At 40.8% G+C, this 25,575-nt stretch overlaps 1 protein-coding gene across 5 annotated transcripts in view; it reads left to right on the top strand.

The window, feature by feature from the left end:
- Positions 1–25,043, top strand: part of ptpn12 (protein tyrosine phosphatase non-receptor type 12) — a 39,525-nt gene extending 14,482 nt beyond the window's left edge. Inside the window, exons 2-18 of one of the 5 annotated variants that reach the window (XM_069520294.1) lie at positions 404–512; positions 1,147–1,223; positions 1,363–1,458; positions 2,612–2,650; positions 3,175–3,246; positions 3,375–3,434; positions 3,532–3,674; positions 4,854–4,920; positions 5,042–5,119; positions 6,122–6,220; positions 8,347–8,432; positions 13,530–13,704; positions 14,234–15,170; positions 19,405–19,476; positions 20,969–21,022; positions 21,652–21,729; positions 22,121–25,043. In XM_069520294.1, the coding sequence (XP_069376395.1) occupies positions 404–512; positions 1,147–1,223; positions 1,363–1,458; positions 2,612–2,650; positions 3,175–3,246; positions 3,375–3,434; positions 3,532–3,674; positions 4,854–4,920; positions 5,042–5,119; positions 6,122–6,220; positions 8,347–8,432; positions 13,530–13,704; positions 14,234–15,170; positions 19,405–19,476; positions 20,969–21,022; positions 21,652–21,729; positions 22,121–22,182 (2,304 nt within the window). In that variant the 3' untranslated portion in view covers positions 22,183–25,043. Of the gene's footprint in view, positions 1–403; positions 513–1,146; positions 1,224–1,362; positions 1,459–2,611; positions 2,651–3,174; positions 3,247–3,374; positions 3,435–3,531; positions 3,675–4,853; positions 4,921–5,041; positions 5,120–6,121; positions 6,221–8,346; positions 8,433–13,529; positions 13,705–14,233; positions 15,171–19,404; positions 19,477–19,843; positions 19,864–20,968; positions 21,023–21,651; positions 21,734–22,120 lie in introns of those variants that run through there. The other 4 variants (XM_069520295.1, XM_069520296.1, XM_020092296.2 and 1 more) reach the window with 4 other exon arrangements.
- The last annotated feature ends 532 nt before the right edge of the window (positions 25,044–25,575 follow it).

Genomic DNA, 25,575 nt, shown 5'->3' with positions numbered 1-25,575 from the left:
ATACTCTGGACATTTAAATGAGCTTCGACCTGCTGACAGTGGATGTTGTGGTTTGTTGTCCCACCATTAACCAAATGTGTCTTCATGAGTGTCAGCCACAATTGAATTTGGTCACATTTAACTTCATCCACTGTCACACACAGAGGGGCAGGAGTGTGTATGTTAGTAAGAAGCTGTGGTGAATTAGCAGCAGAGTGAATGGACGGTTTAAGTGATGCACAGATCTTGTATCACAGCTTTAAGTTGCTCAGGTTGCTGTAATGTATCTTTATGGTGTGTGCTGCCAAAGACAAACACACCCTTCATGTTGCTTTCCATCCATTTACACCCACAAACACCTCTGCGGGTCAGAATTAAGGACATGATCATCTGCTAAACATTTTTTCTCTCTTCTTTATTCCAGCGGTTACGACGGTTATCCACCAAATACCGGACAGAGAAGATCTACCCCACCAATGTAGGAGAGAGGGAAGAGAATGTAAAGAAGAACAGATACAAGGATATACTGCCATGTGAGTAGTGGCACACCCACAAAAACACACAGTGGACATCTTGTCTCAGCAAACACATATACTTAATAGCATTCATAACAACTGCACGCTTACTCACGTGTAAGGTGCTTAAGTAAGCCCTAAATTTAATGGCGCCACTGCTAATGATGTTGGCTACACCAGAGCTCTTTCTGAAAAAATTAAATACTGTACGTCAGCAATGACCTCCTTGTAAATACTCATCTGATGGGAGAAAGACAGCGAGAGGCACTTAATGACCCCAGGGGAAGCCTCCACGACTCACCATCTGTTATACTTTTTTTATACCTTTATCCTCTTTTTCTCCTCTGTCCATCCATCCATTCATTCATTAAGGCTTTTAGCAAATGAGCTGCTGATAAAGTAATGGAGGAACCGGTTCACCCGTAACAGATGTGTACACACGCACACGTTCAGTACATAGGAATGAGTGCGTCCATTAACCTCTTTATATGATTCCACCTCTTGCTTTTTACCCGTGTTCTTGTTTGCCCCTTTTTCCTCTATTGTCTTTGTCTTCTCCTATGTATGTACCTTTACCCATCAGTCTCTGTATTTACTTAGAATTAAAAAATAATGGTAACTTATTCTCTTGTTTTATTTCTTTCTTTCTCAGTTGATCACAGTAGAGTGAAGGTGATGCTAAAAACAACCAATCAGGACACAGATTACATCAATGCTAACTTCATCAAGGTAAAAATTAAGCTTTTTGCTTTGTTGTTCAGTGGTTTGACATTATGTGGTTTGATTATAGTGTCTCACAGTATGAAGTGGTTTATGAATCGCACTATCATTTAATTTCTTCATCTTTTCTCGCCGTCACTCCCTTCAGGGTATGGATGGCCCGGAGGCCTATATCGCAACTCAGGGCCCACTGCCGAACACTGTCATCGACTTCTGGAGGATGAACTGGGAATACAATGTCGCTGTGAGTACAGTTCATTGACAAAAGGACAAGCAAAAGCGACATTTAAAAAAACAGATGGGAGGTTTGTTAAGATGACAAAGTCCTCTGTGTCAAATGTCAATAGAAAGTATTTTTTTATGACAGTAGGCACCGTAAGAACTTTGGTGCCTGTTTGCTAGAGCCAGGCCAATATGGATGTTTGGGGGCTAATGCTGAAAGTGATATTATGGAGTAAAAGGTTTTATTGAACTCCTTCCTGATATGTACTGTATATATATATATATATATATATTTAAAGTCAATTATTCATAAGATGTCAATATCAAAACCTTATGACCAAGTAATTTTAGGCTATTTATTTTAGAGTTTAACCATACACTCTATTATGAATAAATAAAGATAATTAATAATTTCCTTCTTATATCTCATGTTTTACCATGAGGGATGTTGTGCCTGCACTTCTCTTCCAGCTAGAATTAGATATTAAGTGTGTGAGCTTACATCCTTTTAAGCACTTAATTGTCAAGATCTGCTGCCTTCAGAAATGTTTATCATCAGAAGAAGAAATGAGAAAACCTTTTCTCAATCCTTATAAATATTCATGAATTCAATTTTTGCATGTATGCAGTAAAGCTCACATACATGGTATATGTGGTGTTAGTATGTGGGTGATACTGCAACTCTGCACAGTTAATAACTGCAGGAAATAAAACTGCTATAATTAAAGTAATTAAAGTAACATATTAAATATGGCTGTCAGAAATTAAGAGGCAGATGGGGAGTGCTTATGCTTGAGCCAGATGGACACATATTGAGAGGGAGGGAAGCAGCTGAGATTTGGTTTATCTAGCGCCCTGAAATACTTTAGATTGGGGTTGTGATAATTACACCTTTATGATCAAGGGGAGCGATGTGATATATACGAATATGAGAATGAAACCCGTGATCAAATAGGATCTGAAGATTGAACTAATCCTATAGAAAGGAAAAAAAAATGTCTGAGCCTTTTCCCCAATTCAAGCTTTTCTCATTGTGAAGGAAACTCTGCTGAGTCTCTGGCTCTCCGTTTAGAATCTACCACCAAACATAAATAGAACATGTGGAGTTGGAACACAACTGTATTTTTGGAAATGCGAGATTTAAATATTAATAGTGACTCTTCCTGTGTCTGCAGGTTATTGTAATGGCCTGTCGAGAGTTTGAGATGGGAAGGGTAAGGCCTCTATACTTCATCTCTGCATGTGCTTAATATGCATGTCAGTGCAAGTGTACATGTGTTTATGTTCATGTGTTCTCACATCTATTTTTCTGGCCTGTATTCATGTATTTGTGTGACAAGAGGCTGAGAGGTTGAATACAATTTGATTAATTAATATATATTTTAAAAAATCTATGTAAATGCTCTAATGACCATTTGAATGTGTGTTTTTATTGATCAGCTGTGTCACCTCAGGCTACCAGCATTTGAAAACGTTTGTGTGCAGTGAGTGGCAGCTGTGTGAGCTGCTGCAGCCACGCTCCAGAAAAAAATGCGAGAGTACTCACACTGTGTATCATGTTCACATAGAACATAGTAATACGACAGCCCCAGTTGATATCATATAGAATGTTCTTAGTCTTTATATGTCACAGTAGCTGTTTATTTCAAAGCAGTGTAAGTGTGTGTGTGCACAGGAAGCTGCGGTGTCAGTCCTGTGTTTTCTTCTCTGAAGTTAACCCTTGTTCCTCTCTGCTTAGAAAAAGTGTGAACGATATTTCCCGCTGCTGGACGAGGAGCCCATGAGTTTTGGTCCTTTCAGAATCTCATGTGTGAGTAAACAGATCTCTGTAACATTACAGCTCTGACTGGACTTCTGCATTTCTGAATTTCTCACACTTTGTTCTAATGACGTTTTAAGTCACGATTGTGAAAGTGTTCCCCTGCCTTTGTTTTGTAGGAGTCAGAACAAGCCAGAACAGACTACTTCATCAGGACGTTGACGGTAGAGCATGAAAATGTAAGTTCTCTCACTACACACCCTGTTGATTTGGACTTTATTCATCTCAAAGCACTGAACCATCTTTAAAAACTTTCCCATGTGTGTCTCCCTGCAGGAAACTCGGAGGATAACACAGTTCCATTACATGAACTGGCCGGATCACGACGTCCCCTCATCGTTTGACTCCATACTGGATATGATCGGACTAATGAGAGAATACCAAGAGAATGATGATGTCCCAATATGTATTCACTGCAGGTAGGTACATACTGTACATCATGTGACGACAAAGCAATTTAGGAACATATTGAAAATGAGGCAACATTTAAAAAAACAAGACTGATTACAGGTAAGATAATCTAGTATTGTGATTCTGGTTGAAGTCTCAAATAATGTATTTCCTTTTTTCATGCTTTTGAAATAAAGGACACAGTGGTCAGTGGTTTTCTGTGAGGAGGCAGTAAGAATGTGGGTTTGTGTGTTTTGAAGTCGTGTTTCAACACGGCTCAGATATGTTGCAGTTGTGTCTAAACTGCATAAAAAAAAACAATCTACTCCTGGTTGAAGCTTAAAGTTCAACCCTGATACACACTGGTGATTCTGAATGACATGTTCTGCTTGACATTTCACTGTTTCAATTGGCAAATCCTCTAATTCAGATTTCATTGATGGGAGGGTAATTAATGTCTTAGCTGCCATTTAGGATGCAGCCAGATGAGCTCAGTCTGGCTTTTGCATCGATAATTCTCCTTTGATTGCTACAGCACCATGTTTACACTTCTTAACATAACTACAGTGATTGGTTTAACCGCTGTGGGACCACAATTTAAATGTCATCGGCCTGAGCAATGATTAAGTCGTTACGAAGCAGTTTCAACAAAGAACTTTAAATGATAAAAACTGAAAATCACACTTATTCTTTTACACGTCTATAGATTCTGGTTTTGTGCCGCACGCAGACGTGGAAACACATACACACTGTCTCCATGTGTGTGTAATCAGCTCTAATGAGGAGCCCGAGGACATTTCCTGGTTCCTCTGTTACACAGCGGGTCTTAAAGCGGTGTCTCTGTGTCTGTACAGATGCTCTGTGTGGGTTGATGCGTACTGTACGTGTGCGCTTGTTAAGAGTGGCAGCATGAGACAAGCTTTTATGATTTTTCTTTTTTTGTGTGTCAGACGTGACGTCACATAATCTCAGCTTCTGTGAGGCTCCCTGTCTCCATCCTGTCTGGACGAGGTGTTTGTTACATACATTAAAAACAAACATGTTGTGCCCCATGTGTACTCAGGAATAGAAATCCAGAGTCAGTAGTTGTGTGTTTTTTTACTGACTTTATGTCTGACATAAGAAGGTGTAATCTTCAGGTTTAGTGTATGTGTGTGTCTTAATTCATGTGCGTCTGTTTAATCTAATCTGTGTGACTCTGACTACAGTGCAGGCTGTGGGAGGACGGGTGCAATCTGCGCTATCGACTACACATGGAACCTCCTCAAAGCTGGGGTATGTGAATACACACAAACATCAGAATGAGAAAGTGGTTTCAGACGTTCAGACACTTCCTGCACAAATTAACGCTTTCGACTCAAAATTATATAAGAATTTGTCTTTTGTTCTTTTATAGAAAATACCAGAAGATTTTAATGTTTTTCGGTTGATCCAAGAAATGAGGACGCAGCGGCACTCTGCTGTTCAAACCAAGGTTTGTTTGTAGTTATGACATCCTTTTTTTTTTAATGGTGTTTTTCCAACTGAGTGGTTTTGAGTAATATGGACTATTAGAAATGTTCATTCTTTTTCTCTGCACCCACATATTTCACCCCTGCACAGTAAACCACAAATCTGAGCAAAACATAGACTAGTTTCTCATCAGCGGGTTACAAACAGTATCACTTTCTTTGTATGAAAACCACAATGCTCCTGTCCCCAGAGGCTGCAAAGACATTTAGCCTGATTAATCTTATAGCGGTCTTTGTAAATTAGTCTATTAAAGAAGTAATAAACCTACAATCATGTTTATGGGTGCACATACACAACACACTAAGAGCATTTCACAATCACCTGGAAGAATGTAATCAAACAGTTCAGTCTTGTTTAGGTTTCATTTAAAGTTCTGGATTAATTGAAATCTGCTGTGAACCTGTGACAAATGACAATGTTTCTGGTGTCACTCAGCAGTATTTGGAAAACTGCTCAATACTAACCTGATGCTATTTTAAGACTTTGGCACCCCTATATATTAGTAAGAATTTGTCAGATTGACAGTTCTTCTGTTTTAAACATTAACATATGGTCTGCCATAAGTCTCTTTATTCATTCATGTGCTACTTGCTACACACGTGGTTGATAGTGGATCCTCCCGACTATTTTGTAGCGATATTTGTACCTTTGGGAATCAATTTAAAACCAACATGCTTTTTTTTTTGCCCGTTTATGCTGCAAACCTGTAATGTAATGTGTGGAAATGTAGTGCAGTATGTTTGCTGTCTGACACGGGGAAAGCAATGAGATTACATCAGTGACGGCCATTCCAGGGTTTTCACACAGGTTGTATTTCATAGCTTTGTAAGTGGATGATTGTAGTGTTGACATGGAGAATGTTTTTGCTTCTGTAATGATTTGATAAAATCATCTTCTCCCCGTTACATCTTTGTCTCCTTCTTTTTCTGTGTCTTTTTCTCATTCTTTGTCCCTCTCTCTCTAGGAGCAGTACGAGTTAGTTCACAGAGCGATCGCTCAGCTCTTTCAGAAACAACTGCTGCTACTGGAGAGTCCCACCAGCACGAAGATACACGATGGCATGGTACAGCACACACACATTGTGCATACTGTGAAGATAGACAGGATGTCGCTGAGTAACACACTGGTAGTGGGGCAAAAAACACAAATAATTAGTCACGGGGGAGGCAGAGAGTAGGAGGAATAGCGGAGAGCCAGGAGAGGCCCTCAGAAAACTTTACACAGAGAAAAGACAAGTTACAGAGAGAACTCTCCTCAGAGGACTTTACCCTGTTAGACCTTTTAAAAGAGCTCTGCCAGTCACCACTGGCCTCAACTTTCATTTCACTTCACACTGTCCTTCGTTTCCCCAAAACACATGCACATGCATGTATGAAGTGTCCTTAACTGCCCGCGTTCCTCCTCCTATTACAGTAGAGTTAAGAAATAAGAAGAAATTACAAGGAGGAGGGAGGAAGGAGCATCTACTACTCATCGGTAGGACTGTGATAATCAGTCTCTGTACTGTGTACTTATCTGTCACTAACCGGGCTGCCTGCCTGCATGCTCTCACTGTGTATGACTGGAGTCTTTAGCTGGAGAGACATATACCTGGTGAAGCAGAGACAATATTCAGAAGTTAGCAATCGAGTCATGGAAAAGTTGGCTTCTAATAACTGTCAGTTAATGCACGTTAGTGTGTTTTGGAGGGAGTTTCTTTGATGAGAGGGCCCGACAGGAGGGGGGGATTTATCGTTTTTTTTTAAAGTGCCTGCTTTTCCAGGATTACCAACCCTAGCTTTAAGCAAAAATAAAACAGTGAGATGTAGCATCTGGTCACAATATCCTGCTCATTACTGGAAAAGAACCTATGCTTGCAGGCAGCTACTAGGAAAAGTAGTTAAACTAGTAGAACCACATTTCCTCCAACGCTGTTCTGTAACTAAATGACGGCGAGCCAGAGGACGGAGTCATCATCGAAGCTGTCTGACAAACCTAAAGACAAGAGAGGACACATTAGGACTATGAAAGAGAGCATTGGCAGCAATCTGGCAGCTGACTTCCTGCTTAGGAAGCTCTGATGACATCACCCCTGTCCCATAATGCACTTTCAGTCTGAGAATAGACACGCATCCGTTGGGTAAGGGGGCCCTCGCAAAACACAGTCACATGAACACACAGAGCCGTGTTTACATGAGAAAAGACTTTCTAAAATGAAATCCTAAAATATATTTCAGTAATTTCACTTCACTGTTGTGTACTAGACCTTCAGAGGCTATACTACTTGTATTATTAGCCTATATTATTTATTATTTGTTAAAAGTAGGTGTGGCACTTATGAACCAAGGCAACAACTCCTGTACAGGTTTGTTGCTACTGATAACCATGTCATTATATCACAAAGTCCAACAAACACACACAGACACACACATGGTTTGTATAATATTACTGGTGTGCTGGACTGACTCACATACAGATTGACTCATGTCCAGTCAGCCACTGTCAGCACCTAAAACTCCCACATTAGTGCACTCAGTGGCAGTGCGAACAATAAGCCTACACATACACACATCCCACACACGTTTCTCTGCTCACTCGCGGCCGCCATTGTTTGCAAGAAGGATTTCTATCAAACTCAATTCTCACAATACACACTGACCTACGGATGCAGCCAAACGAGATGTAATCAGATCTTTAGCTGCGTGAGCCCAACTTAGTTCCTGAGCGGACTTGCAGAGCTGCAGTGGCCTGATTTGCTCCTCTGCTATGAGTTTGAAGTTGTCCCGTAATACTCTCATTATCATAGTGGAGACAGAGTCGAATTAATGAGTCACGGTGACAGAGAAGGGAGAGGGACGAAGACCAGAGCTGAGAGGAAGGAGGGGGATGTCAGCAGGAGGAAGTGGAGGGATTCTCTCACATCAGTTTTAATCCTTCGCGTGATTGTGTAGCAGCTCACCATCTCTGCTCCAGGAGTTATAGAGGGACTTATGAAAACACTGAAGTTGAGTTACGGGGTCTCCAAAAAGCTTAAAATCATATAGAGGGCTTGAAATCTTTTAAACCAATTCAATTTGTGAAACATGTTGCTGTCCTGGCATCTTGAATTGAAAAAAACTATGAGTGGAAATTACAAAATGATTTCTGTTTATGCATGTGCTCATTTTAGTGTCTGAATATTTCTTTTTATTTGTTCTCTGTCCGTGTCAGGATGAGAGCAGTCCAGACAAAGCAAGCCGCCAGTCAGACGATGAAAGATGGGACACACCACCTCCCAAACCTCCCCGCATACGCAGGTGAGACATGTTCAGTGTTTGGACAGTTTGGGGGAGACATTTTCTTGAAGTTGTTTGAAATCAAACCTCACCAGTGAATTGCAGAATGAGTCTTATGGCAGCAGAAGAATAAACTGACTGGTTACTCACACGGATGAATGAACAGACTTGCACAGAAGTGAGCAGTAGGTGTAAATCCACTGAACACAGTGGGTGTTGCATTTTGTAGGAGGAACTCTACACAACAATTTGTGTGGACTGCACAATGCAAACATATGAAATTGCAGCGTGCAAAATTCTCACCTCAAACACACCAGAGCTTTCCGACACAAGCTGCCGGTCAGCCCACAGATACAGCCGGCCTCCTCTTCATTGAAGTTAACTTGTGTTTGGCTGTTAACAGCTGCCTTGGCCTGAGGAGCAGCTGTATTTATAGACCTTTTTGCAACACTTTGCAACACTCTGCAACACTACATAGTGTTGAACACATCATAACCCCAGGCCAGTTGAAGTAAAACTGCTACATCTTTCATCCTCTCTCTTTGAGGACAAATAGACTTACACACACGCAGGCGTCTTATTTCAAACACAAACACACTCTATCTGTAATGTATAAACACACATTGCTGCCTTCTCACTTTTAAACTATAAATCTTTCCCCCGCCTTGTTTCTTTCTCAGTCCTTCATCTCGTTTCTCTTCTTCTCTCCGCTCCAATCCCTCCCTGTCTTCTGTTCTTTAATTTTGTTATATGTGCCGAGCAGGGGTTGTACTTCATCTTCACCCCCTGGTTTCCTCCTCGTATGATTTATCTAGCGGAGTTGCAGCCTCGATCCCTTGTTAATGAGGTGATGCACAACTTTTTAAACAACCCTGGTGGATGCTGTTGTGAGACAGTTGTCTCTGCATTGCTGCTTTAATGTCGCAGAGGACATCTTGTTGCCAGGATATTTAATTACCTGTAAAGCAAAGCATAGTTGAAAAGTTACCAATTTGAAAGCATTATTACCCTTCATGAATTCTAAAATGATCTTGCTCTTGGTTTGCGTAATTTGTTTACTGTACCAGCCGGTTGACAGGGAAAGCAAACATTCTTCAGAGCTCCTACTTTTTGGAAGAGGCTGAAAGTGATGTGTGCTCTGAAAAAGTTTCTTTCCTGTTCTAAGGAAAACATACAAAGTTGAGCTGGGAACTGCTGCCAAAATAGGAAGCGTTCTTGGAAGTGGGGCAGAGCCTGAGGCCGTGTGAGGAATATATGGGGGTGTCTCTCTCTTTCTCTGTCTCTCTCTTTGACCTCACTCTGTGTCACAGTATGTGTCTTTATTCTGCCCATCATCCCTCTGTTTCCTAAAGAAATATTGTCGAGGCCTGGTTTGAGCCTGAGAGTATTTTAGTGAGGGTAAGAGCTGTTTTTAGTAACAGTCCAAATTCTGCCGGCCACACTCCCCCTGGGTCTCTTCATGGGAGATTTTTTGTGTGTGTTTAAGATGGACGGAGAGAACATCATTTCAAAATTTCTGTCTGAAACCGGCCTGACCTGACCTCTTTGATCCAGTGCATGCATCTCTAAGCTCAGTCCTATTCCAGCACAACCTATGAATGCATTCAGGTCCCACAGTGAAGCAGCTCTGATTAAAAATACAGCATCTTCCCTCTGGAGTTTACATATGGAGGGCAAAGTACACTTGTCGATTGTGTGTTTGTGCTTTTTAAAAAACAATTTATTTTCTAAGTGTGGGTGTTGTTATAACATTAATTTAAAGTTCTTATGAAGGCATGTGTCTTTGTGCACGGATGTCTGCTTATGTGTAGGAGTTTAGGTTGCATGTGTGTGGATAATATGTGTGCCTGTGTTTTGTTAATTCTTAAGTATGTCACCAGCACCAAACACCAGGGATGGTTGTAGTGTTTTTATGCTTTAGGGCAGAAGGAGAAGAACAGAGGCTCATGGTGAGTTTCGTAGTTTCCAGCTCTTTGAAGTGTTTTATAATTGTCACAGATTCTTAGAGAAGTTTTCCTTTAGACGCAGAAGCTTTTAACAGCTTTAAGGGAAAAAAAATTAATGATTCACACTGCAGAAATACTTAACACTATTTACAACCAGAGAATATGTATAAACTTTTACAACCTTGATAAAGATTTAAAGTGAACGTTAAGGTTTTGAAACGTGTCAGTGTGCATATCAGAGGCTGAGGGAGTTTGTGTTATGCTGCTCTTGCACTATTACTATTACTACTACTTACTAAGTCAAAAGAGAAAGTAGGTAAAAAAAAACATTATGATTGCTCTGTCTATTTCATGAAAATACCTACTTAAGATAAGCATGTAGCCAATACATACTCCAAAAAAACTCTGTTGTTAATTATAAATCTCCATATTTTCAACCAAATAATCCAGCAATAATTGTAATAGTTAATTCATTTACAATGTAACTATAGAACTGCTTATCCTTAGCAAATAAAAAAATATCTATAATATATTTAAAATACAACAGTTGGCTCTGACAACCAGCTTCCAATGAGCTTTCATTAGTGCATGTGCTAATTATCCAGGGGTCCGTGCACATAACAGTGTTATCAGTTATTTGAGTAGAAAAAATATGAAAGGAATGTAAAAAATAGAATAATTAATAACACTGTCAGTTTAAAAAAAAAAAAAAAAGACTGAAACTGGTACAAAACCCAAAATACATGAAAGTGAGGTATTTTAATTACATTTCAACACATATATGTTGTATTTCTTTATGTGTAAACCAAATTAATGTATTTAATATTAGTACATATTAGTATTTATTCCATAGTCCACTGGCTATGTTGCAGAATAGCAAAACAAAGTTTGGAAAAAGTCTGAGGAAGTTAAATGGTTAAGTGTGTGTCCGATGTGGCCACTGATGATTTCCTCTTTCTTATTATCAGCACAACGTAAATCTGGGTTTGCTCATTTTCTGCAGTTAAACAAAATGTTTTGAAGCTGTTAAGGAAACTAATCATGGAAACCACTACTTCTACTTAATTCACTTCAAGTAAACCCCTATATTACTTTCATACATATTTATAACGTCCTTCATGTGTGTCTCGGTTCTGCCATCATCTCATGAGTGCCGTGATTGTAACCTCCATTTCCTCTCTGCCAGTCGATGCTGCTTATTTGTTTTGCTGCGGCTTATTAGTGTTTGCTCCTGTAACAGCTCAGCTCCCCCTTAGGAATCATTAAAGTTTCATCTTATCTCCTCTTAGAGGGATACTGGGCCTGAATAAATGCTGTTCGTCTGAATGATTCATATCCCCATGGAAACGATCGGCACCGGTGGGAGTCGTCTGTGTTATTGTTAAATACGTCTTCTGCTGGCTCAGCCAATGAAGATGATATAGATGAGGTTAAGCCTCCTGGGTAATGTATGTTTTCATTAAAGAAAAATCAAAAGGAATAATGGTGCTCTTGTTTAAATAACGTTGCAATCGAATGTCTTGTAAGAGACACTGGGAGGGAGGTTCTAGTGGTTAGAAAAGATCAAAGCCATGACCTCTGACCTCTCAACTGAGAATTTTAACAACAGCTACACATCTTAACACCCGCATGCATTTTTATTATAGATATACAGTATGTTGTCTTTGACATTTCATCTAAATTCCAATTGATAATTGAGAATACAAAGTCATTAAAAGTGCTTTCACTGGGCATGTGGTCTGAACTTCTGTCTGCGTTTAATCTTTACAATATCATTCTTGCAAGCCCCATATTGTAGATGTACTGCAGTGCTGAGGCTCTGACAGAATGACTGCAGCTTCTAAGTTGCACAAGTAAAGGAAATCCCCTGTGCTTCTTTTCTGCAACTTCTCTCTGTGTCTGAATTTCTATGTCTCTTTGATTCTCTCACACACACACACACACACACACACACACACACACACACACACACACACACACACACACACACACACACACACACACACACAGCATCATGTGCTGTCAGTCCTTTGTCGCCTCTTACTTCAATCATGTGCTCTTGATTTAGCACCACATCCTTTCACTGTTTTTTCTCGCTGTCTTTATACATACAGTATTTGCACACATGTGAATGTGTATTCTGTCAAGTGGAACGATTCATGTATATGATTCCATTGCTGTGTGGTTGGCTTTGTCACAACCTCAATATCCTGTGCTGTATGATCCACACGCCTACACTTTGTGTATCTATAGGTGGGTTTGTGATGAGACTGTAGGCAGGTTCTTTAAAATACACATTAGAGTTCATGTGGGAGATTTCTGTGAAATACAATACAAATTCCCCTTAATGATAATATCTGTATTTATATAGAACTTCTAAAAACGTAGTTATAAAGTGCTTCACAAATAAAATACACAAGAATTATGAATAAATGACAAATAAAAACTTATAAATAAAAGAATAAAAATACTAAACGTGTAAAAGGAATTTAAACATAACCTCCCTATACGCATCGCTGCAATAAGAGGTAGGTTGCTGCATAGAAAATAATTAATTCAATAGAATCTGGAAAATTGTTTTCAGATCCTGATACATACAACAAATGTCGAGGAATAAACACTGATGTGCTGATTCACAGTCTGTTTTCAGTTCACTTAACATAAACATATCTTGTCAACATTAAATACGGGCAAGAGCTGTGAGGACGTGATTAGTCTCTAATATGTTGACACAATATTAGCATGTTGCTACACTTTTTAAAATCCTGCCATCTAGTGGTGGAAAACTTGGTTTCACGGAATGAACGGAAACAGCCTTTTTAGTTTAATTCACGTGTTTAATTCATGTATGAGATGAATTTAACTTAATTTCGTCATCTTTGCTTCATCATCTCATTATTAGATGGAGATTCATTGAAACGTGACTGTTCAAATGTTTGGAAGACCTTTTGACCAGGATGATGATGAAATTCTATTTTTCCATCATTTTTTAAGTGGTATAGTTACATTTTTTAAGACTTTAAAAAAGTTTAGATTTGAACCTCAACATAACACAACTTGCTCCTGCTGCAGTTTGAGCTCTGAATTGAGATGTCTTATTGGAAAGCATCAAAAGCCAGAATGTGTAATAACCTTTAACTGACCCCTCTTGTCTTCTTCTATCTCCGTTTAGTTCCCAGGCAGAAGGTGACGTGAAGGAGGAGATTCTTCAGCCCCCGGAGCCTCACCCCGTACCCCCCATCCTGACCCCCTCTCCCCCCTCAGCCTTCCCCACTGTCACCAATGTACGGCAGGACAATGACCGCTACCACCCCAAACCTCTCATACATGTCCTGGCTACCACACAGGTGAGCTGGTTAATACAATAGAAATACTGTATATTAAATCTATTGTGTTACTGCACAGCCACACGTCTGTGCTTCTCTGGGGGTTTTATGTGGTGCATGGAATGTTCATCTGTCTTTTACTCTAATGTACTCGTATGAAAACTAAGTATGAAAACTAAGTGCCTTATAACAAATATCTATTTTAAAAACAACTTGTAAATGTATGTTTGACCAGTAATGTAATGTTGTACTTTACAGCATAATAAAACACTAAAATATATTTTTCTCCATTTCTAAACTTTATTTCTTATTCTCATTTGCACAGTCAGTGTTGAACTTCAGTGAACTCTAACCTGGAAGTTCTCCAGATCTGACTGGACTTCCCTCCAAAAAGTTTCTTGAATGAATCATGTAGGCTTTAGTGCTTTGGAGATATTTATAGAGCAGAAGTGTAATGTGACTGTAGCTTTTTGCGGTTGTAACCTTTTCATTTGTAATTTGGAGAGATGAAACATTTTCAATATTTTTTTTATATTCCCTTTCCTTTTAGAACAAAGGCGTGGACCAGCAGCAGAACCAGTCCGAGCCCAGTCCAAACAAACAGACCAGTCCCTCTGAGCAAGATCTAAAAAGTCAAAAACAGCAGACCCAGGTCTCAAATCTGGATCTCAATGACAACTACAACAACAAGTTGTCTTCAGCATCAACAAAATCAGATTCGGGCCAAAGCCAGACTCCCTCCTCGCCGCTCTCCCCTGTTGTTGAATGTTCCGGTGCTCCTCGAATCGAGAGGAAACTCAGCATCGAGATTAAAAAGGTGCCGTTGCAGGAAGGACCTCGCAGCTTTGACACTTCCTCCTCGATGGGAGTAGCAGGCTGTGGCCCACCCAACAACTCGAGCATGCTGCAAAGAGGTCACGCCTTCAAAGCCCGCTCTGGCCCATCCCTGCTGACGTCGAGCTCCTCGTTGTCGGAGGACTCGGGCACGGAGGGAGGAGCTGGTGGGGAGAGTCACCCTGATGGAGGCGTCCTCCTCAGACCAAACCACCTTCCTGTGAAGAGCGGAGAGAAGGGGGAGGTCACGGGAGCGGAGCGGGTCGAGGTGAAGGCGAGCCACGCTCCGTGGTCTCAGGCCTGCAGCAGCCCAGAGAAACAGTTCCCAAAGACGTCCTCCTCTTCCTCCTCCTCAGACCGAGTTGCCCCCTCTTCCTCCTCCTCGTCCCACCTCTCCTCATCCTCCTCTTCCTCCTCCTCCACTCCCGTTAGGACTGCCCTGAGTTTCACCAACCCCCTGCACTCCGATAACTCGGATGAGGAGGGGGATGGAGAGATGTCTGGAGGAAAGGAGGGCTACCGCACTAATGTATCCATGGCGACGGCCACGGTAACTACATCTCCTCAACACGGAGACCAGCAGCCAGTCAGGAAGGTGCTGCCAATGTCGATCGCAGGGCACAGCTCCCCCTCACCCCCTGCAACCACAGCAAGTATGTCAATCAGCCTCTAATTGAATGAGTGTATCTAATTACTTCAGCTTTACTGACAGAATCGATTAACAAAGAAAACGACATATTATCACTGGAGATAGACAGATAGACAGATAAACAGACATTTGGGTTCCCTTGTTTTTTCAGGTTTAGACAGAAAACCTCTGATTAATCAACTACAGCTTAGAAAAAATAACTCTTAACTAGTAATTGTGGAGCTTGTGCCTCCGCCAAAGCCCAACATTCCCCTTAAAATCAAACCGCACCAAATTTCACACACACAGGTAAATATGTTCCCTTAATATGCAGATATTTTTCACCAAGATCCATGAATTATTCTCTGTGGAATTGGTGAAAATGTCAAAATGAACACCGTATCTTGCAATTTGAAATAAAGCGGGCGGGAAAAAAATGTGGATCGGTCCTATTGAATGAGTTCTGTCTTTACTCATCTCTTTAAATATGGTGGAAATCTGTTCAGTAATTTTTGTGTAATCCTGCTGACAAACAAGGGCAAAAACAACCTCTTTGGCGGAGGTAACAACGCTAAGTTTGCTTAACGCTGAATTTAAGCTCATCTTATTTCTAGGGAGTTAAGTCAAGTTTTCCTTTAAACTCTTAAGGCTCATTTATGCTGCCTTTACGTGCGAGAATGGAACCGTCACTGCCCACATGCACGTTTGCATCCTTATCGTTGTTAAGCAATACATCCACTAGAGAGCAGCACCGAGCTAAGAGATTCTGAAAACAACACTTTAAAGGTGGAGGAGGTTGATATTATTTACCTCTTAAGAAAGAGATGAACACTGCGGCATTGTAAACAGCGGTGGTCCAACTTACCAACTTGAGCCATTGTTGACATTTCATCTTTGTTTCTTATGATCGACTCGCTTGAATTATTAGCTACACTGCCCCCCCCATGATTTCCGATCTTCCTGCTCCATTCGTCTGTATTCATAAGCATTCAGAAGATGTGCGCAAAAAACGGACGAAATGAAGACATAGTACGGACAGAAGGTTCTGTCTGTCTCCACAAACGTATCAAACGTTGAGCATAAATGAGCCTTGAAAGCCTTGTATTTATCATCCACTCTCACATAAGCTCAGGGAAACCACACAGTGGAGTCATTTTCTGGGTCAGTAAGGACACAGAGGTCTTAGACAGACCACATGCTAACGACAAGTAGTTCCTGTCAACACACACTGAGTTATACTGTTCTTACTGCTAAGAGCAAATCAGAGATGGGGAGAAAAAAACTAAACATGAGACATGGAAGAAAGGAATGAAAAGAAAAGAAAACAACAAACTAGTGAGAGAGAAAAACAGAGTGAGAGTTTCCAGTGAGTCTCATCTAAAGCATGACTGGATAACTAATTGGTTGGTTTGTGAGGAATGCTGCGAACGTTAGCAGGCAAACATCTGTCAAAACAACTCTCCTTCTCTTTCAGCTTGTGTGTCTAAGTGGGTGAACTTGCAAACAGGCGAACAATTGAAAGAAATCGTGTTTTTTGTGTGTGTTTTTCTTTTCAGTGCAGTTGTGAGTGGGAACTGTGTGTGTGCATGTCGGATGGTGAAGGATCAACACTGCATGATACTGACAAAATATTTAAACACACACTTCTGTGCACGTTGGGTTGAGCAGAGCAGTGTCACACTCTGTATTGCTGCACGGTCACAATCGCAGTGATAAGGTTTGGATCTTCTGGGTGCAGAGAACGATGCCCCTTTCTCCTCCGTGTCGGATTTCAAAATCAGGAGATTCTGAAATCGGATTCTTGGTGTGATTGGAGCTGTTGTGATGTGGAGTGGATTGAACTGGACTTTGCATTCGAACGGTTCTGGAATGAAAAACTGCATTTTCTTTAGATATTGGGATGAAGCTATGAGGAGGCAGGAAGCTTAAATTAAATTAAATTCTACAATCTCTCTTGGAATCAGAAGAAAACACCAGTCTTTGACTTTATTGACATTATGCAGAGGATTTTGTTTAAACTAATTTAAAGCAACCAGGTTAATGATAGCTTTATGAGGAGTAGTTTTAAGTTACAACATTTTGTAAACGACATGAGAGTATTAAAATAAAATGTGTAACACTTTTCAGGAGTCTTTAAACCCAACAAAAATTATATGATTAAATTATTGATATCTTCGTCTGCATCCTCTACATGTATTGTATCTTTTTCATCTTAAGATATTTGTATTCTTCCAATTTCGTCAACACACCTACTCCCTCGCTGTGAATATTCCAGCTCACTGTCATTATATTTGACTGGCAGGAAACGGTCCAGAAAATGTCTGGACTTTTGTGAATATCGGAAAGCAACTTAAAAGAAGCTAGTATAATTTTAAGGCTTGAAAAGCCTTAAATGTATCAGAGAAACTAGGGAAAATCAAACTCTTACAACTTATACGGACATTTTGTTGTTAATATTATTATTACTCATTTACACCAAGGAACACAAGCAGCCAAGTGACAAACCTAAAAGTTGTTTAAGGAAAGAAACTGAGAAACATTCTCAACTAAGTAACCAGTTTCAGTAAGGAAATTCAAATCTTGTTTTAATTAAAATGTCTGACTTCCTACATTGTGCTCTCCTCAGGTCGTCCCACTATCTCAAACCAAATGCAGGATTATTTGCCTCACAGTCCTGAAGTGGTCTGTCCTTCGGTCTGCTTGGCTTTTCTGGCTCATCATATGTTCCGGGCTGCGGCGGCGCTTTGTAATCGGTTATGAATATCTAATGGCTGCTGTTTGATTGGTTGCAAGAATCTAATGACAATGCTTGTTGATGAGTTGCACTGAGCTAATTGCTGCTTTGGGGTTGGTCGAGGGAAAAGCTGATGGCTGCTTGTTTTACTGGCTGCACTGTCACTGAATCCATTTGTTGCTTGTTTCATACTGTTGGGTAGATTTCAGACTCAGGGCACAGAGCGCCACAGATACTGGACTTATTTACTTTCCATCAATTTCTTTCACAAACTCGTCAGGGCCCCAAACTGAACAACCTCCTTATTCTCAGCTGAGACGTTTACTCTGCTTCATGTGTTGAGAAACAATGCAGTGAGAGCGCCTTCTGCTGGACAAACAGTGTAACAACATTTCAAAATTACCCCAAGCATCTTTTTCTACCTAATATTCTGTTTATCGGAGATTTGTTTTAAAAATTAAAATAAAATTAGCTCTATAAATACAAAAAAATGTAAGACAAATACAAGACAACAGGGAGCAATTGGAATCAAATACACAAAACATAACTAATTAATAAACTAATTAATGAGAACAACGATCATACATAGTGTAAACTGTTATTTGTTATCAGTGTAACTAGCCTTTTAATAATCAATGTTAATTTATGACCTGTAACTGATAATTAATCACTCGTCATTATTAACAAGATGTGACACTAATCAAGGCTGAGGAGTTTAACTTTATAATATTTATGGTAAACAGAGGTGGAGTTGCCTCATTATATAATTCTCTTTATTTATTTTAACCAGACTATTTGATAATGAGGAGATCGGTAGAACCTTTTCCTTCTCTTGCATCGCTTATCATACTCTTTTAACGTGCTGCAGGAGCTGAACATGATGGCAGTGGCCTGTGGGTATTCATTAAAAACAACATAGAAAGCAATATTGCTCACAGAGATGGGGAATATGAAATAAAGTTCAATAGGAAGAGGATATGAGGTCAGGTGAATGCAGGGAAATGTAATCACGACTGTCTGGAGCATAGTTAATTTCTATTTTAAAAACATAACAAAGACGAATTAACAATTGAGTTAAAAAGTGAACAAAAATCACAACAGTAAATCAAATAAATGGTAAAATATAAGAAAAATAAACAACATCCTTTTTTTATTATCGACTTACTACTTCATGAATGACATTTAATGTACTTACTATAACCAAATTTGAATAATGAACAGTGAAGGTGCATGTCTAAAACAGATGAAGTCAGTGTAAAATAAATGAATAGAATGCATTATTATAAATATGACGAAATGTTGTCAAATATCTGTCCATACTTCAGCCTTGCAGAGTGACCAAACAGATTTAACAAGCTCAGAGTGTTCTGTAATTTCACAGTTTTGTGTTTGTAAACCTGACGTCCTCAGGAGGAACCAATGAGCTTTAGTCTGTCTCTTGTCATTTCACTGCCGATCTCTTGTCTGTCCTCCTTGGTCAGCCATTAATGTTGCTTCTCATTTGACCTCTGACCTTTCATCCCAGACTGCTGGGACAGCGACGACTCCCCTCCCCCCCTCCCTGCAAGAACCCCCGAGTCCTTCATACTGGCCACAGGTGCGTTTGCATTGGTCACAGGTGAATCTCAGGTGTGTGTTCCCAGCAGTGTGGACGAACTGGCTCGCCCCCTGGGTTCCACGTTATTGGTCAACTCTAAGAAAATGGATAGATAGTTCTGAAATTGATTTGTAGGAAAAGAATATCCACGTGGTTTGTTGTTGCTTTTGTTTTGCTATAAGTGTTACGTACCGGCTAGAAAAACAGGAATATGTTTTTATCTGTTCCTGTACAGTGAATGAACAAGTAATCTCTCTCATCCTCACTTTAAACAGACACACACATTTCAGGTATCTGGCCTGTGAGCTCTTATTCACAGGATAGTCTCTTTAATAACGTGTTTGTCCTTTGTGCTCTGATATTTCAGGATGAAAATATTCAGCCACATTACAGCAGGAGATTTAACTGTGAACATGTTGCTTGTGTGAGAGGTTTTATCGGTTTTACAACACTGGAGGGCAGCATTAGAGTTTTTGTCAGATCTGCTGTGTGTGTGTGTGTGTGTGTGTGTGTGTGTGTGTGTGTGTGTGTGTGTGTGTGTGTGTGTGTGTGTGTGTGTGTGTGTGTGTGGATCTTGGTTATCGCCTCTGGAGAGATTTTGAAAGATCATTGCTCTCACCTGTATTCACAGCCTCATTGTGTTTCAAAGAAAAATCAATTCTTGCACTTTTGAAGATGAAGCTTTGAGGTACTTTGAAGGCTGGAGTGGAGGTTGTTCTTTCTGCGATGTGAGCGATAGATGAAGGAATGTTTGGATTAAAGGCTGAGTGATGAAGAAAAATGGAAAGGTACTGTGAAGCAGAAGGCGTTTTCAGACATGAACTCCGGAAAATGTCAGGACAATGGAGTCTGGGCTTTCTCTGGACGTTGCCTTTCACATATGAACAACGTTGCAGGAGATTTTCCAGGTCAGACCTGAGAATCCCCTGCGTCCACACCAACAAGAAAATCTCCAGAGCATTCAGGCAAGAGGTGGCGCAGGAGGCTGGACCTGATGCATCAGTTCCCCTGTAGAATAACGTGGTTTTTTTTCTTCAGCACGTTGTCACCAGCGAAACCATTATCACCAAAAACTCTCAAATTTCATCGTTTTTCCAAGTTGGCATCATCTTCGATGTCTTCTACGTGTAGGACACCCTTTCTTCATCCTGAGATATTTGTAATTTTGTTGGGTTTTTTTCCATTTTGCGTCTGTCGTGTTTTAGAAAATCATCAACACACCCATTTACTCACAGGATAATCTCTTGCTGTGTGTGGGCTCACTTGGAGAAACTGAATTGGATATTTGCATTCTCACACAGCCCATCTGGTTAATCTCCTGAAGTGATCCGGAGTTCAGTGCATGTCTGAAAGCAGCTATAGTGATTTTGAAAGGAAACGTGGGTGTATGTGGGGGTGTGTGGGTGTATGTGGGGATGTGTGGGTGTGTAGACTTTTGTCATCACTTGTTTCTTTCTTCGTCTCACTCACTCATTCCCTTGCTCTCCGCCAGACCCTCTGGATGTGAGGACTTCGGCCTCCGCTGAATGGAGCGGCTCACCTACAGGTACGAACACACACGTCACAAAAGTCCATTACTGCCCGCTTATCTGCGTGTTTGCACGTGTAGCGGCGCTTTATCTGCTCGCCAGTCGCTGCATGTTTGTCCTTGTTCGTGCTGCGTTTATGCGTTTGTCGTAGGTATAGTCACCAGAGCAGAGGAGGAGACGGGGCCTTTGCTGTTTTACAAATTAGCCTGTGCACGATAAGACTGAAAGAATTTGTCAAAAGGGCAGCTGTAGGAGCGAGAGACTGAGTAATGGCGAGAAAGAAAGATACGGAAAGTTGGGGAAAAAATAGATAAACAAGTCTATAGAGGAGTGAAATGAAAAATGTGTGTATATGCTTATCTGTGCTACAAGGACTGTGATGATGGTTACTGCCAATTTATTGCTTCAGTAGTTCCAGTGTGTGTTGCGAGAGAGAGAATAATCTAAAAAGGAAAAACTATTGGACTTCTGCAAGGATTTTCACTTGCTTGGAATGTAACTAAATCTGAGCATTTATAAATCTGTGTAATTTATATATTCAGGTCATGCAGCACTAAAACTATTACACAACACCTCCTGAACATATCCACACAGTGTTTCCACCCCATTAACCTGCGTGTGTGTGTGTCTGTTTGCCCGTGTGCAGATGTGTCAGACCGCGTTAAGAAGACGTCACCGGCTGACCCTGCATCTGCCACAGCAACAGACAGCAAGGCAGACCTGGGTGGGTAAGTCTGCTGTCGTCCCTTCTTTTACATGTCCAGACATCTGTGTTTTTTACCTTTATTTCCTGTGACTGCACGCTGCCGTTGGCCAGGTTTCCACTGTCAACGCTCTGGAGGAACCTCGGGTATAATTTGCACAAGTAATGGTTTTTCAGTCTGAACAAAACCCTTTGCTGACAAACACGGTTTCTATTAATGTCATCTCTTCTTTCTCGATGTGTGGCGTTGCTTTTGCTGATAGGAAATCTAGCCCACGGCTGCATGTGCAGAAAATGTTTTGATCGTTTTGAGACCAGGCAAGAACTGAAGGCACATGTTTCTCCTGGGAGAGAAATTTCTGGATGTATTCTATTCAGTTGAGACCCAGCTAAGAACTTCCTCTCCTTTCAGGGTTCGGTAACCGCTGCATCCAGCCCAAAGGCCCTCGAGAACCCCCCCTGGAGTGGACATGATGGCCGTCTGCCCGTCCACCAACAGTGTCCTCGCCTGTCAGGAGACAGACTCTGCTGATCACACCTGGCTGGTCCAAAAAAAAAGTTGATAGATGCTACACAGACAGACAGACAGCACAGTGTTACATAGAAGCGCCTTCTGTGTGACTCTGTGCCAACAGCTTGTCGAGACTGAGTGCCTCCTCCTCCTCAGTCCTTCCTTCGAAGTGCCACTGTGCAGAGCTGAAGAACACTCACTGTTTAAGTGGCTTGTCCATTTTAGAACAAAGCCCACATTTTCCTGCTCAGCTTGCTGATGCTAGAGGTTTCTACATCTCGACACGCTGACCTGGAATCAGCCTGGTTATTTCCCTATTAATGGTTAAAGCATAATTCCTGTTTTTTTTATTTTGGTGACTTGAGAGCAGATTAAGAAATGGTCTTGTTTTTTCTCTCTGAGCTGGAGACACATCACGAAGATTTGTCCGTTCTTACGTTGAATGAAGAGGAATGTAGGCGTAACCCTCACGTGTTAAAATGAAAAGTGTTCCCCTCAAATTTAGAGGAAAAATACTTTGGTTCATACCAAATGAGAAAAGTAACAGTTTTTGTCCTCAATCAGGAATTATGTTTAATCACAAAAACTACTGTGGGAAGCTGATCCCTGAGGTTTTACTGGACTCCCAGGTGTCTGCTTCCTCCTACTGAATGAACAACAATCTTCAAAGCGAACCGAGATAATCTGTAACCCATGATGCAACCTTTTCTGTTGGGTATTTACAGGTTGCCAGGGTGCTCTCTCTCTCTCTTTCTCTATATCTCTCCCTCTTTCTGTGTGCTGGTGCTACATTATAACGGATCATCGTAGAAACGTAAAGATTAGCGCTGTCCTGCGTTAGCTGCAGTAACATCAGCTCTAGTCTCTCACATTTCTATGCTGACCTCCCTGTTTACCAGAGGAATGAGGCTGACGTGGTTTGGTCATTGTAGTCGACTTTCGTAGGTTTATTGGTTCCGGAATCGTGAATCTTTGTGGCTGCGAAATGAATAGTTATGGATTTTGGGATGTTTGGAGTTAGATGAGGACATTACAGCTGTAATTGGATTCTTTTCCACCTGTTTGATTGGAGGTTCTTACCTCGAGAAGTTGCTCCAGACTTTTATTATCACCTCTACACTCCTAAGATTGATCCAGTGATATCGTAGCTGAAGAACAAGCTCAAGAATTTGTGCCCAGAAGAGCTAACAGCCCTGTTTAATAACCTCAAACACAGTAATGACCAAACACCTCATCAGCCCTGTGACTCTGGCTCTCACTGCTGGGACCATGAGCCTGCCTTACTCCACCCCCCCCTCCTAATTTGGCTCTTCTCTTAAAGTCATTTCTCTCTTTGTTGTTGTTTGGGCGTCTCCTGGTCTTAACTTGGGACTCATATTTGCTGTTTTAATTTCCTGTTGCTGCTTTTCTGTTCTCATTCTCGTCGTCCTGCTGGCGCGGCCCTCAGATGATCGACCATGCACGCTTTTGCTTCAGCGGCCGGTTTACTCACAGTAGACCTCCTCGTTTGGAGCTATGAATGTCACTCATCATGTAAAACTCATGAAACTAAAATGCAACTTGTTTGGTTTCTCATCTGACGGCCAAGTCGTTCTTCACCTGCTTCTGCATTTGTGAGACAATGATCCGTTCAGACCTAAGCAGCACGGGACCCAGGACTACTGTTTTCTCCAGATTTGAATTGATCTCTGCTAACTTCTCCTCCATTAGCTCCCGTTACTATACAGTATATGCATTTTTTATAAAGATAAAGAACTGTACAGGGCAGTTTAGGTATATAATATTTCAGATTTTTGTTTTTGCTTAAATATTATTAACAGAAGATGTAAGAAAGTCAGTGCATGATGATGATGATGATTCCTCCCCTCTACACGATGTTTCCCTTCAAACTGTAAATTATTCTTCTGCCCTTTGGTTTCCTCCTCTGTCAAATGTTTCAGGGTTGTTTTATTTTTTACTTTTATGTTCTAATTATATTCTTAAAAAGATTGATTTTTGTTTTTGTTTTGTTTAAATCGGTTGGCAGATGAAAAGAATAGATTGCCAACTGGTCACCATTCAAATAGCAACAACGGGCTCCTAATAAGATTGTAATAATAATATTAATGATGACGATGATAATAATAATAATAATAATGGTCGTTTTCTTTTTTGTAAATGGTATTTTAAAGTTATTTTTGTATATGCGGTTGTTTGTTGCATCACAAGTTCACTGCTCCTCATCCAAACCCCTGCTTCTCTCTCCTCAAATAATCTCTCTGCCTCTCTGTCTCCTCTTCACACGTTTTCAATCTTTCATAGATTCCTCTTCTGTTGTTCTTCGCTCTCCAATCACTCTCTTTCATCTTCCTCCTCTTCCATCCTCATTCATGCCTTTTTACTTTTTAAAAGGCTGCCGTCTTCAACACATCTGCTCACTTTGGTAATGCATCTGTTAACTGTTCAGCGGTTCAAAAACAAAACACGCCCTTTGCTCGGTAACATGTGGAGAGGAGATGTTCTTTTTCACTTTTTTCATCCTTTCCCATCTTTTCCTCAGCTTCCTTTTCTCTCCCCGCGTCAGCCGCACACTCGCCTCAATCTCAGAAAAAGAGCCCACCTGTGCCTTTAAGAGAGAGCTCGCCCCTCCCCTCGTCCCCTCTCCTCCAATCATCGTTAGTGGCGTGAGCGTGAGTGATATGATTCGCTGCTGCTTGCTCATTGCCTCCCGTGGGACTCTCATTCAGCCACGCCCCTTGTCCTGTTACTGTCACAAACACACACACTTACTCCCAAAATGTTTGTATGTTGCAGAAATCAATCAGTAAAAATGAACGTCAAGTAATGAAGCGCCTCTTTTTTTCTCTTCTTTGTACAAGATAACAAAAATGCATGTGTGCGTGTGTGTGAGAGATGTACAGTATGTATTCATATTGGACCAGTCCGGTGTTCAATAAATCACTCTGACTTGTCTCTGAAGCCACAGATTAAAATAATTAAATTGAATCTCCCACTGGCATAATCTGATAATGTCAATCACAAGTGACTTCAAAATGAACTTTTACAGTGTGTGTGTGTGTGTGTGTGTGTGTGTGTGTGTGTCATCACAGCGGGAAATTCTCTCACACCTGGAAGATTTGCCGACCCAAACATACACACACACATAATAATTTGACAATTACTTGATCATAGCAGGAGGTATAAACACACATTAGCTCAGTGTCTTACACACAGACCTTCAGGGTTTTACGTTTGTATTCACTTGGCATGACTTTACACTCAGGGAGGCACAGCAGGTGAACATGTGTACTGTAATTATTGGCTGGTGTTCACATTAGCCAATGCTCATTTCAAATTAATTATACTGACACGCTCCA

The sequence above is a fragment of the Paralichthys olivaceus genome, chromosome 23 (assembly GCF_024713975.1).
Source record: "Paralichthys olivaceus isolate ysfri-2021 chromosome 23, ASM2471397v2, whole genome shotgun sequence".
Taxonomy (NCBI): domain Eukaryota; kingdom Metazoa; phylum Chordata; class Actinopteri; order Pleuronectiformes; family Paralichthyidae; genus Paralichthys; species Paralichthys olivaceus.
Note: the sequence above shows the minus strand (reverse complement) of the source record. Positions and strands in the feature narration are given on the sequence as shown.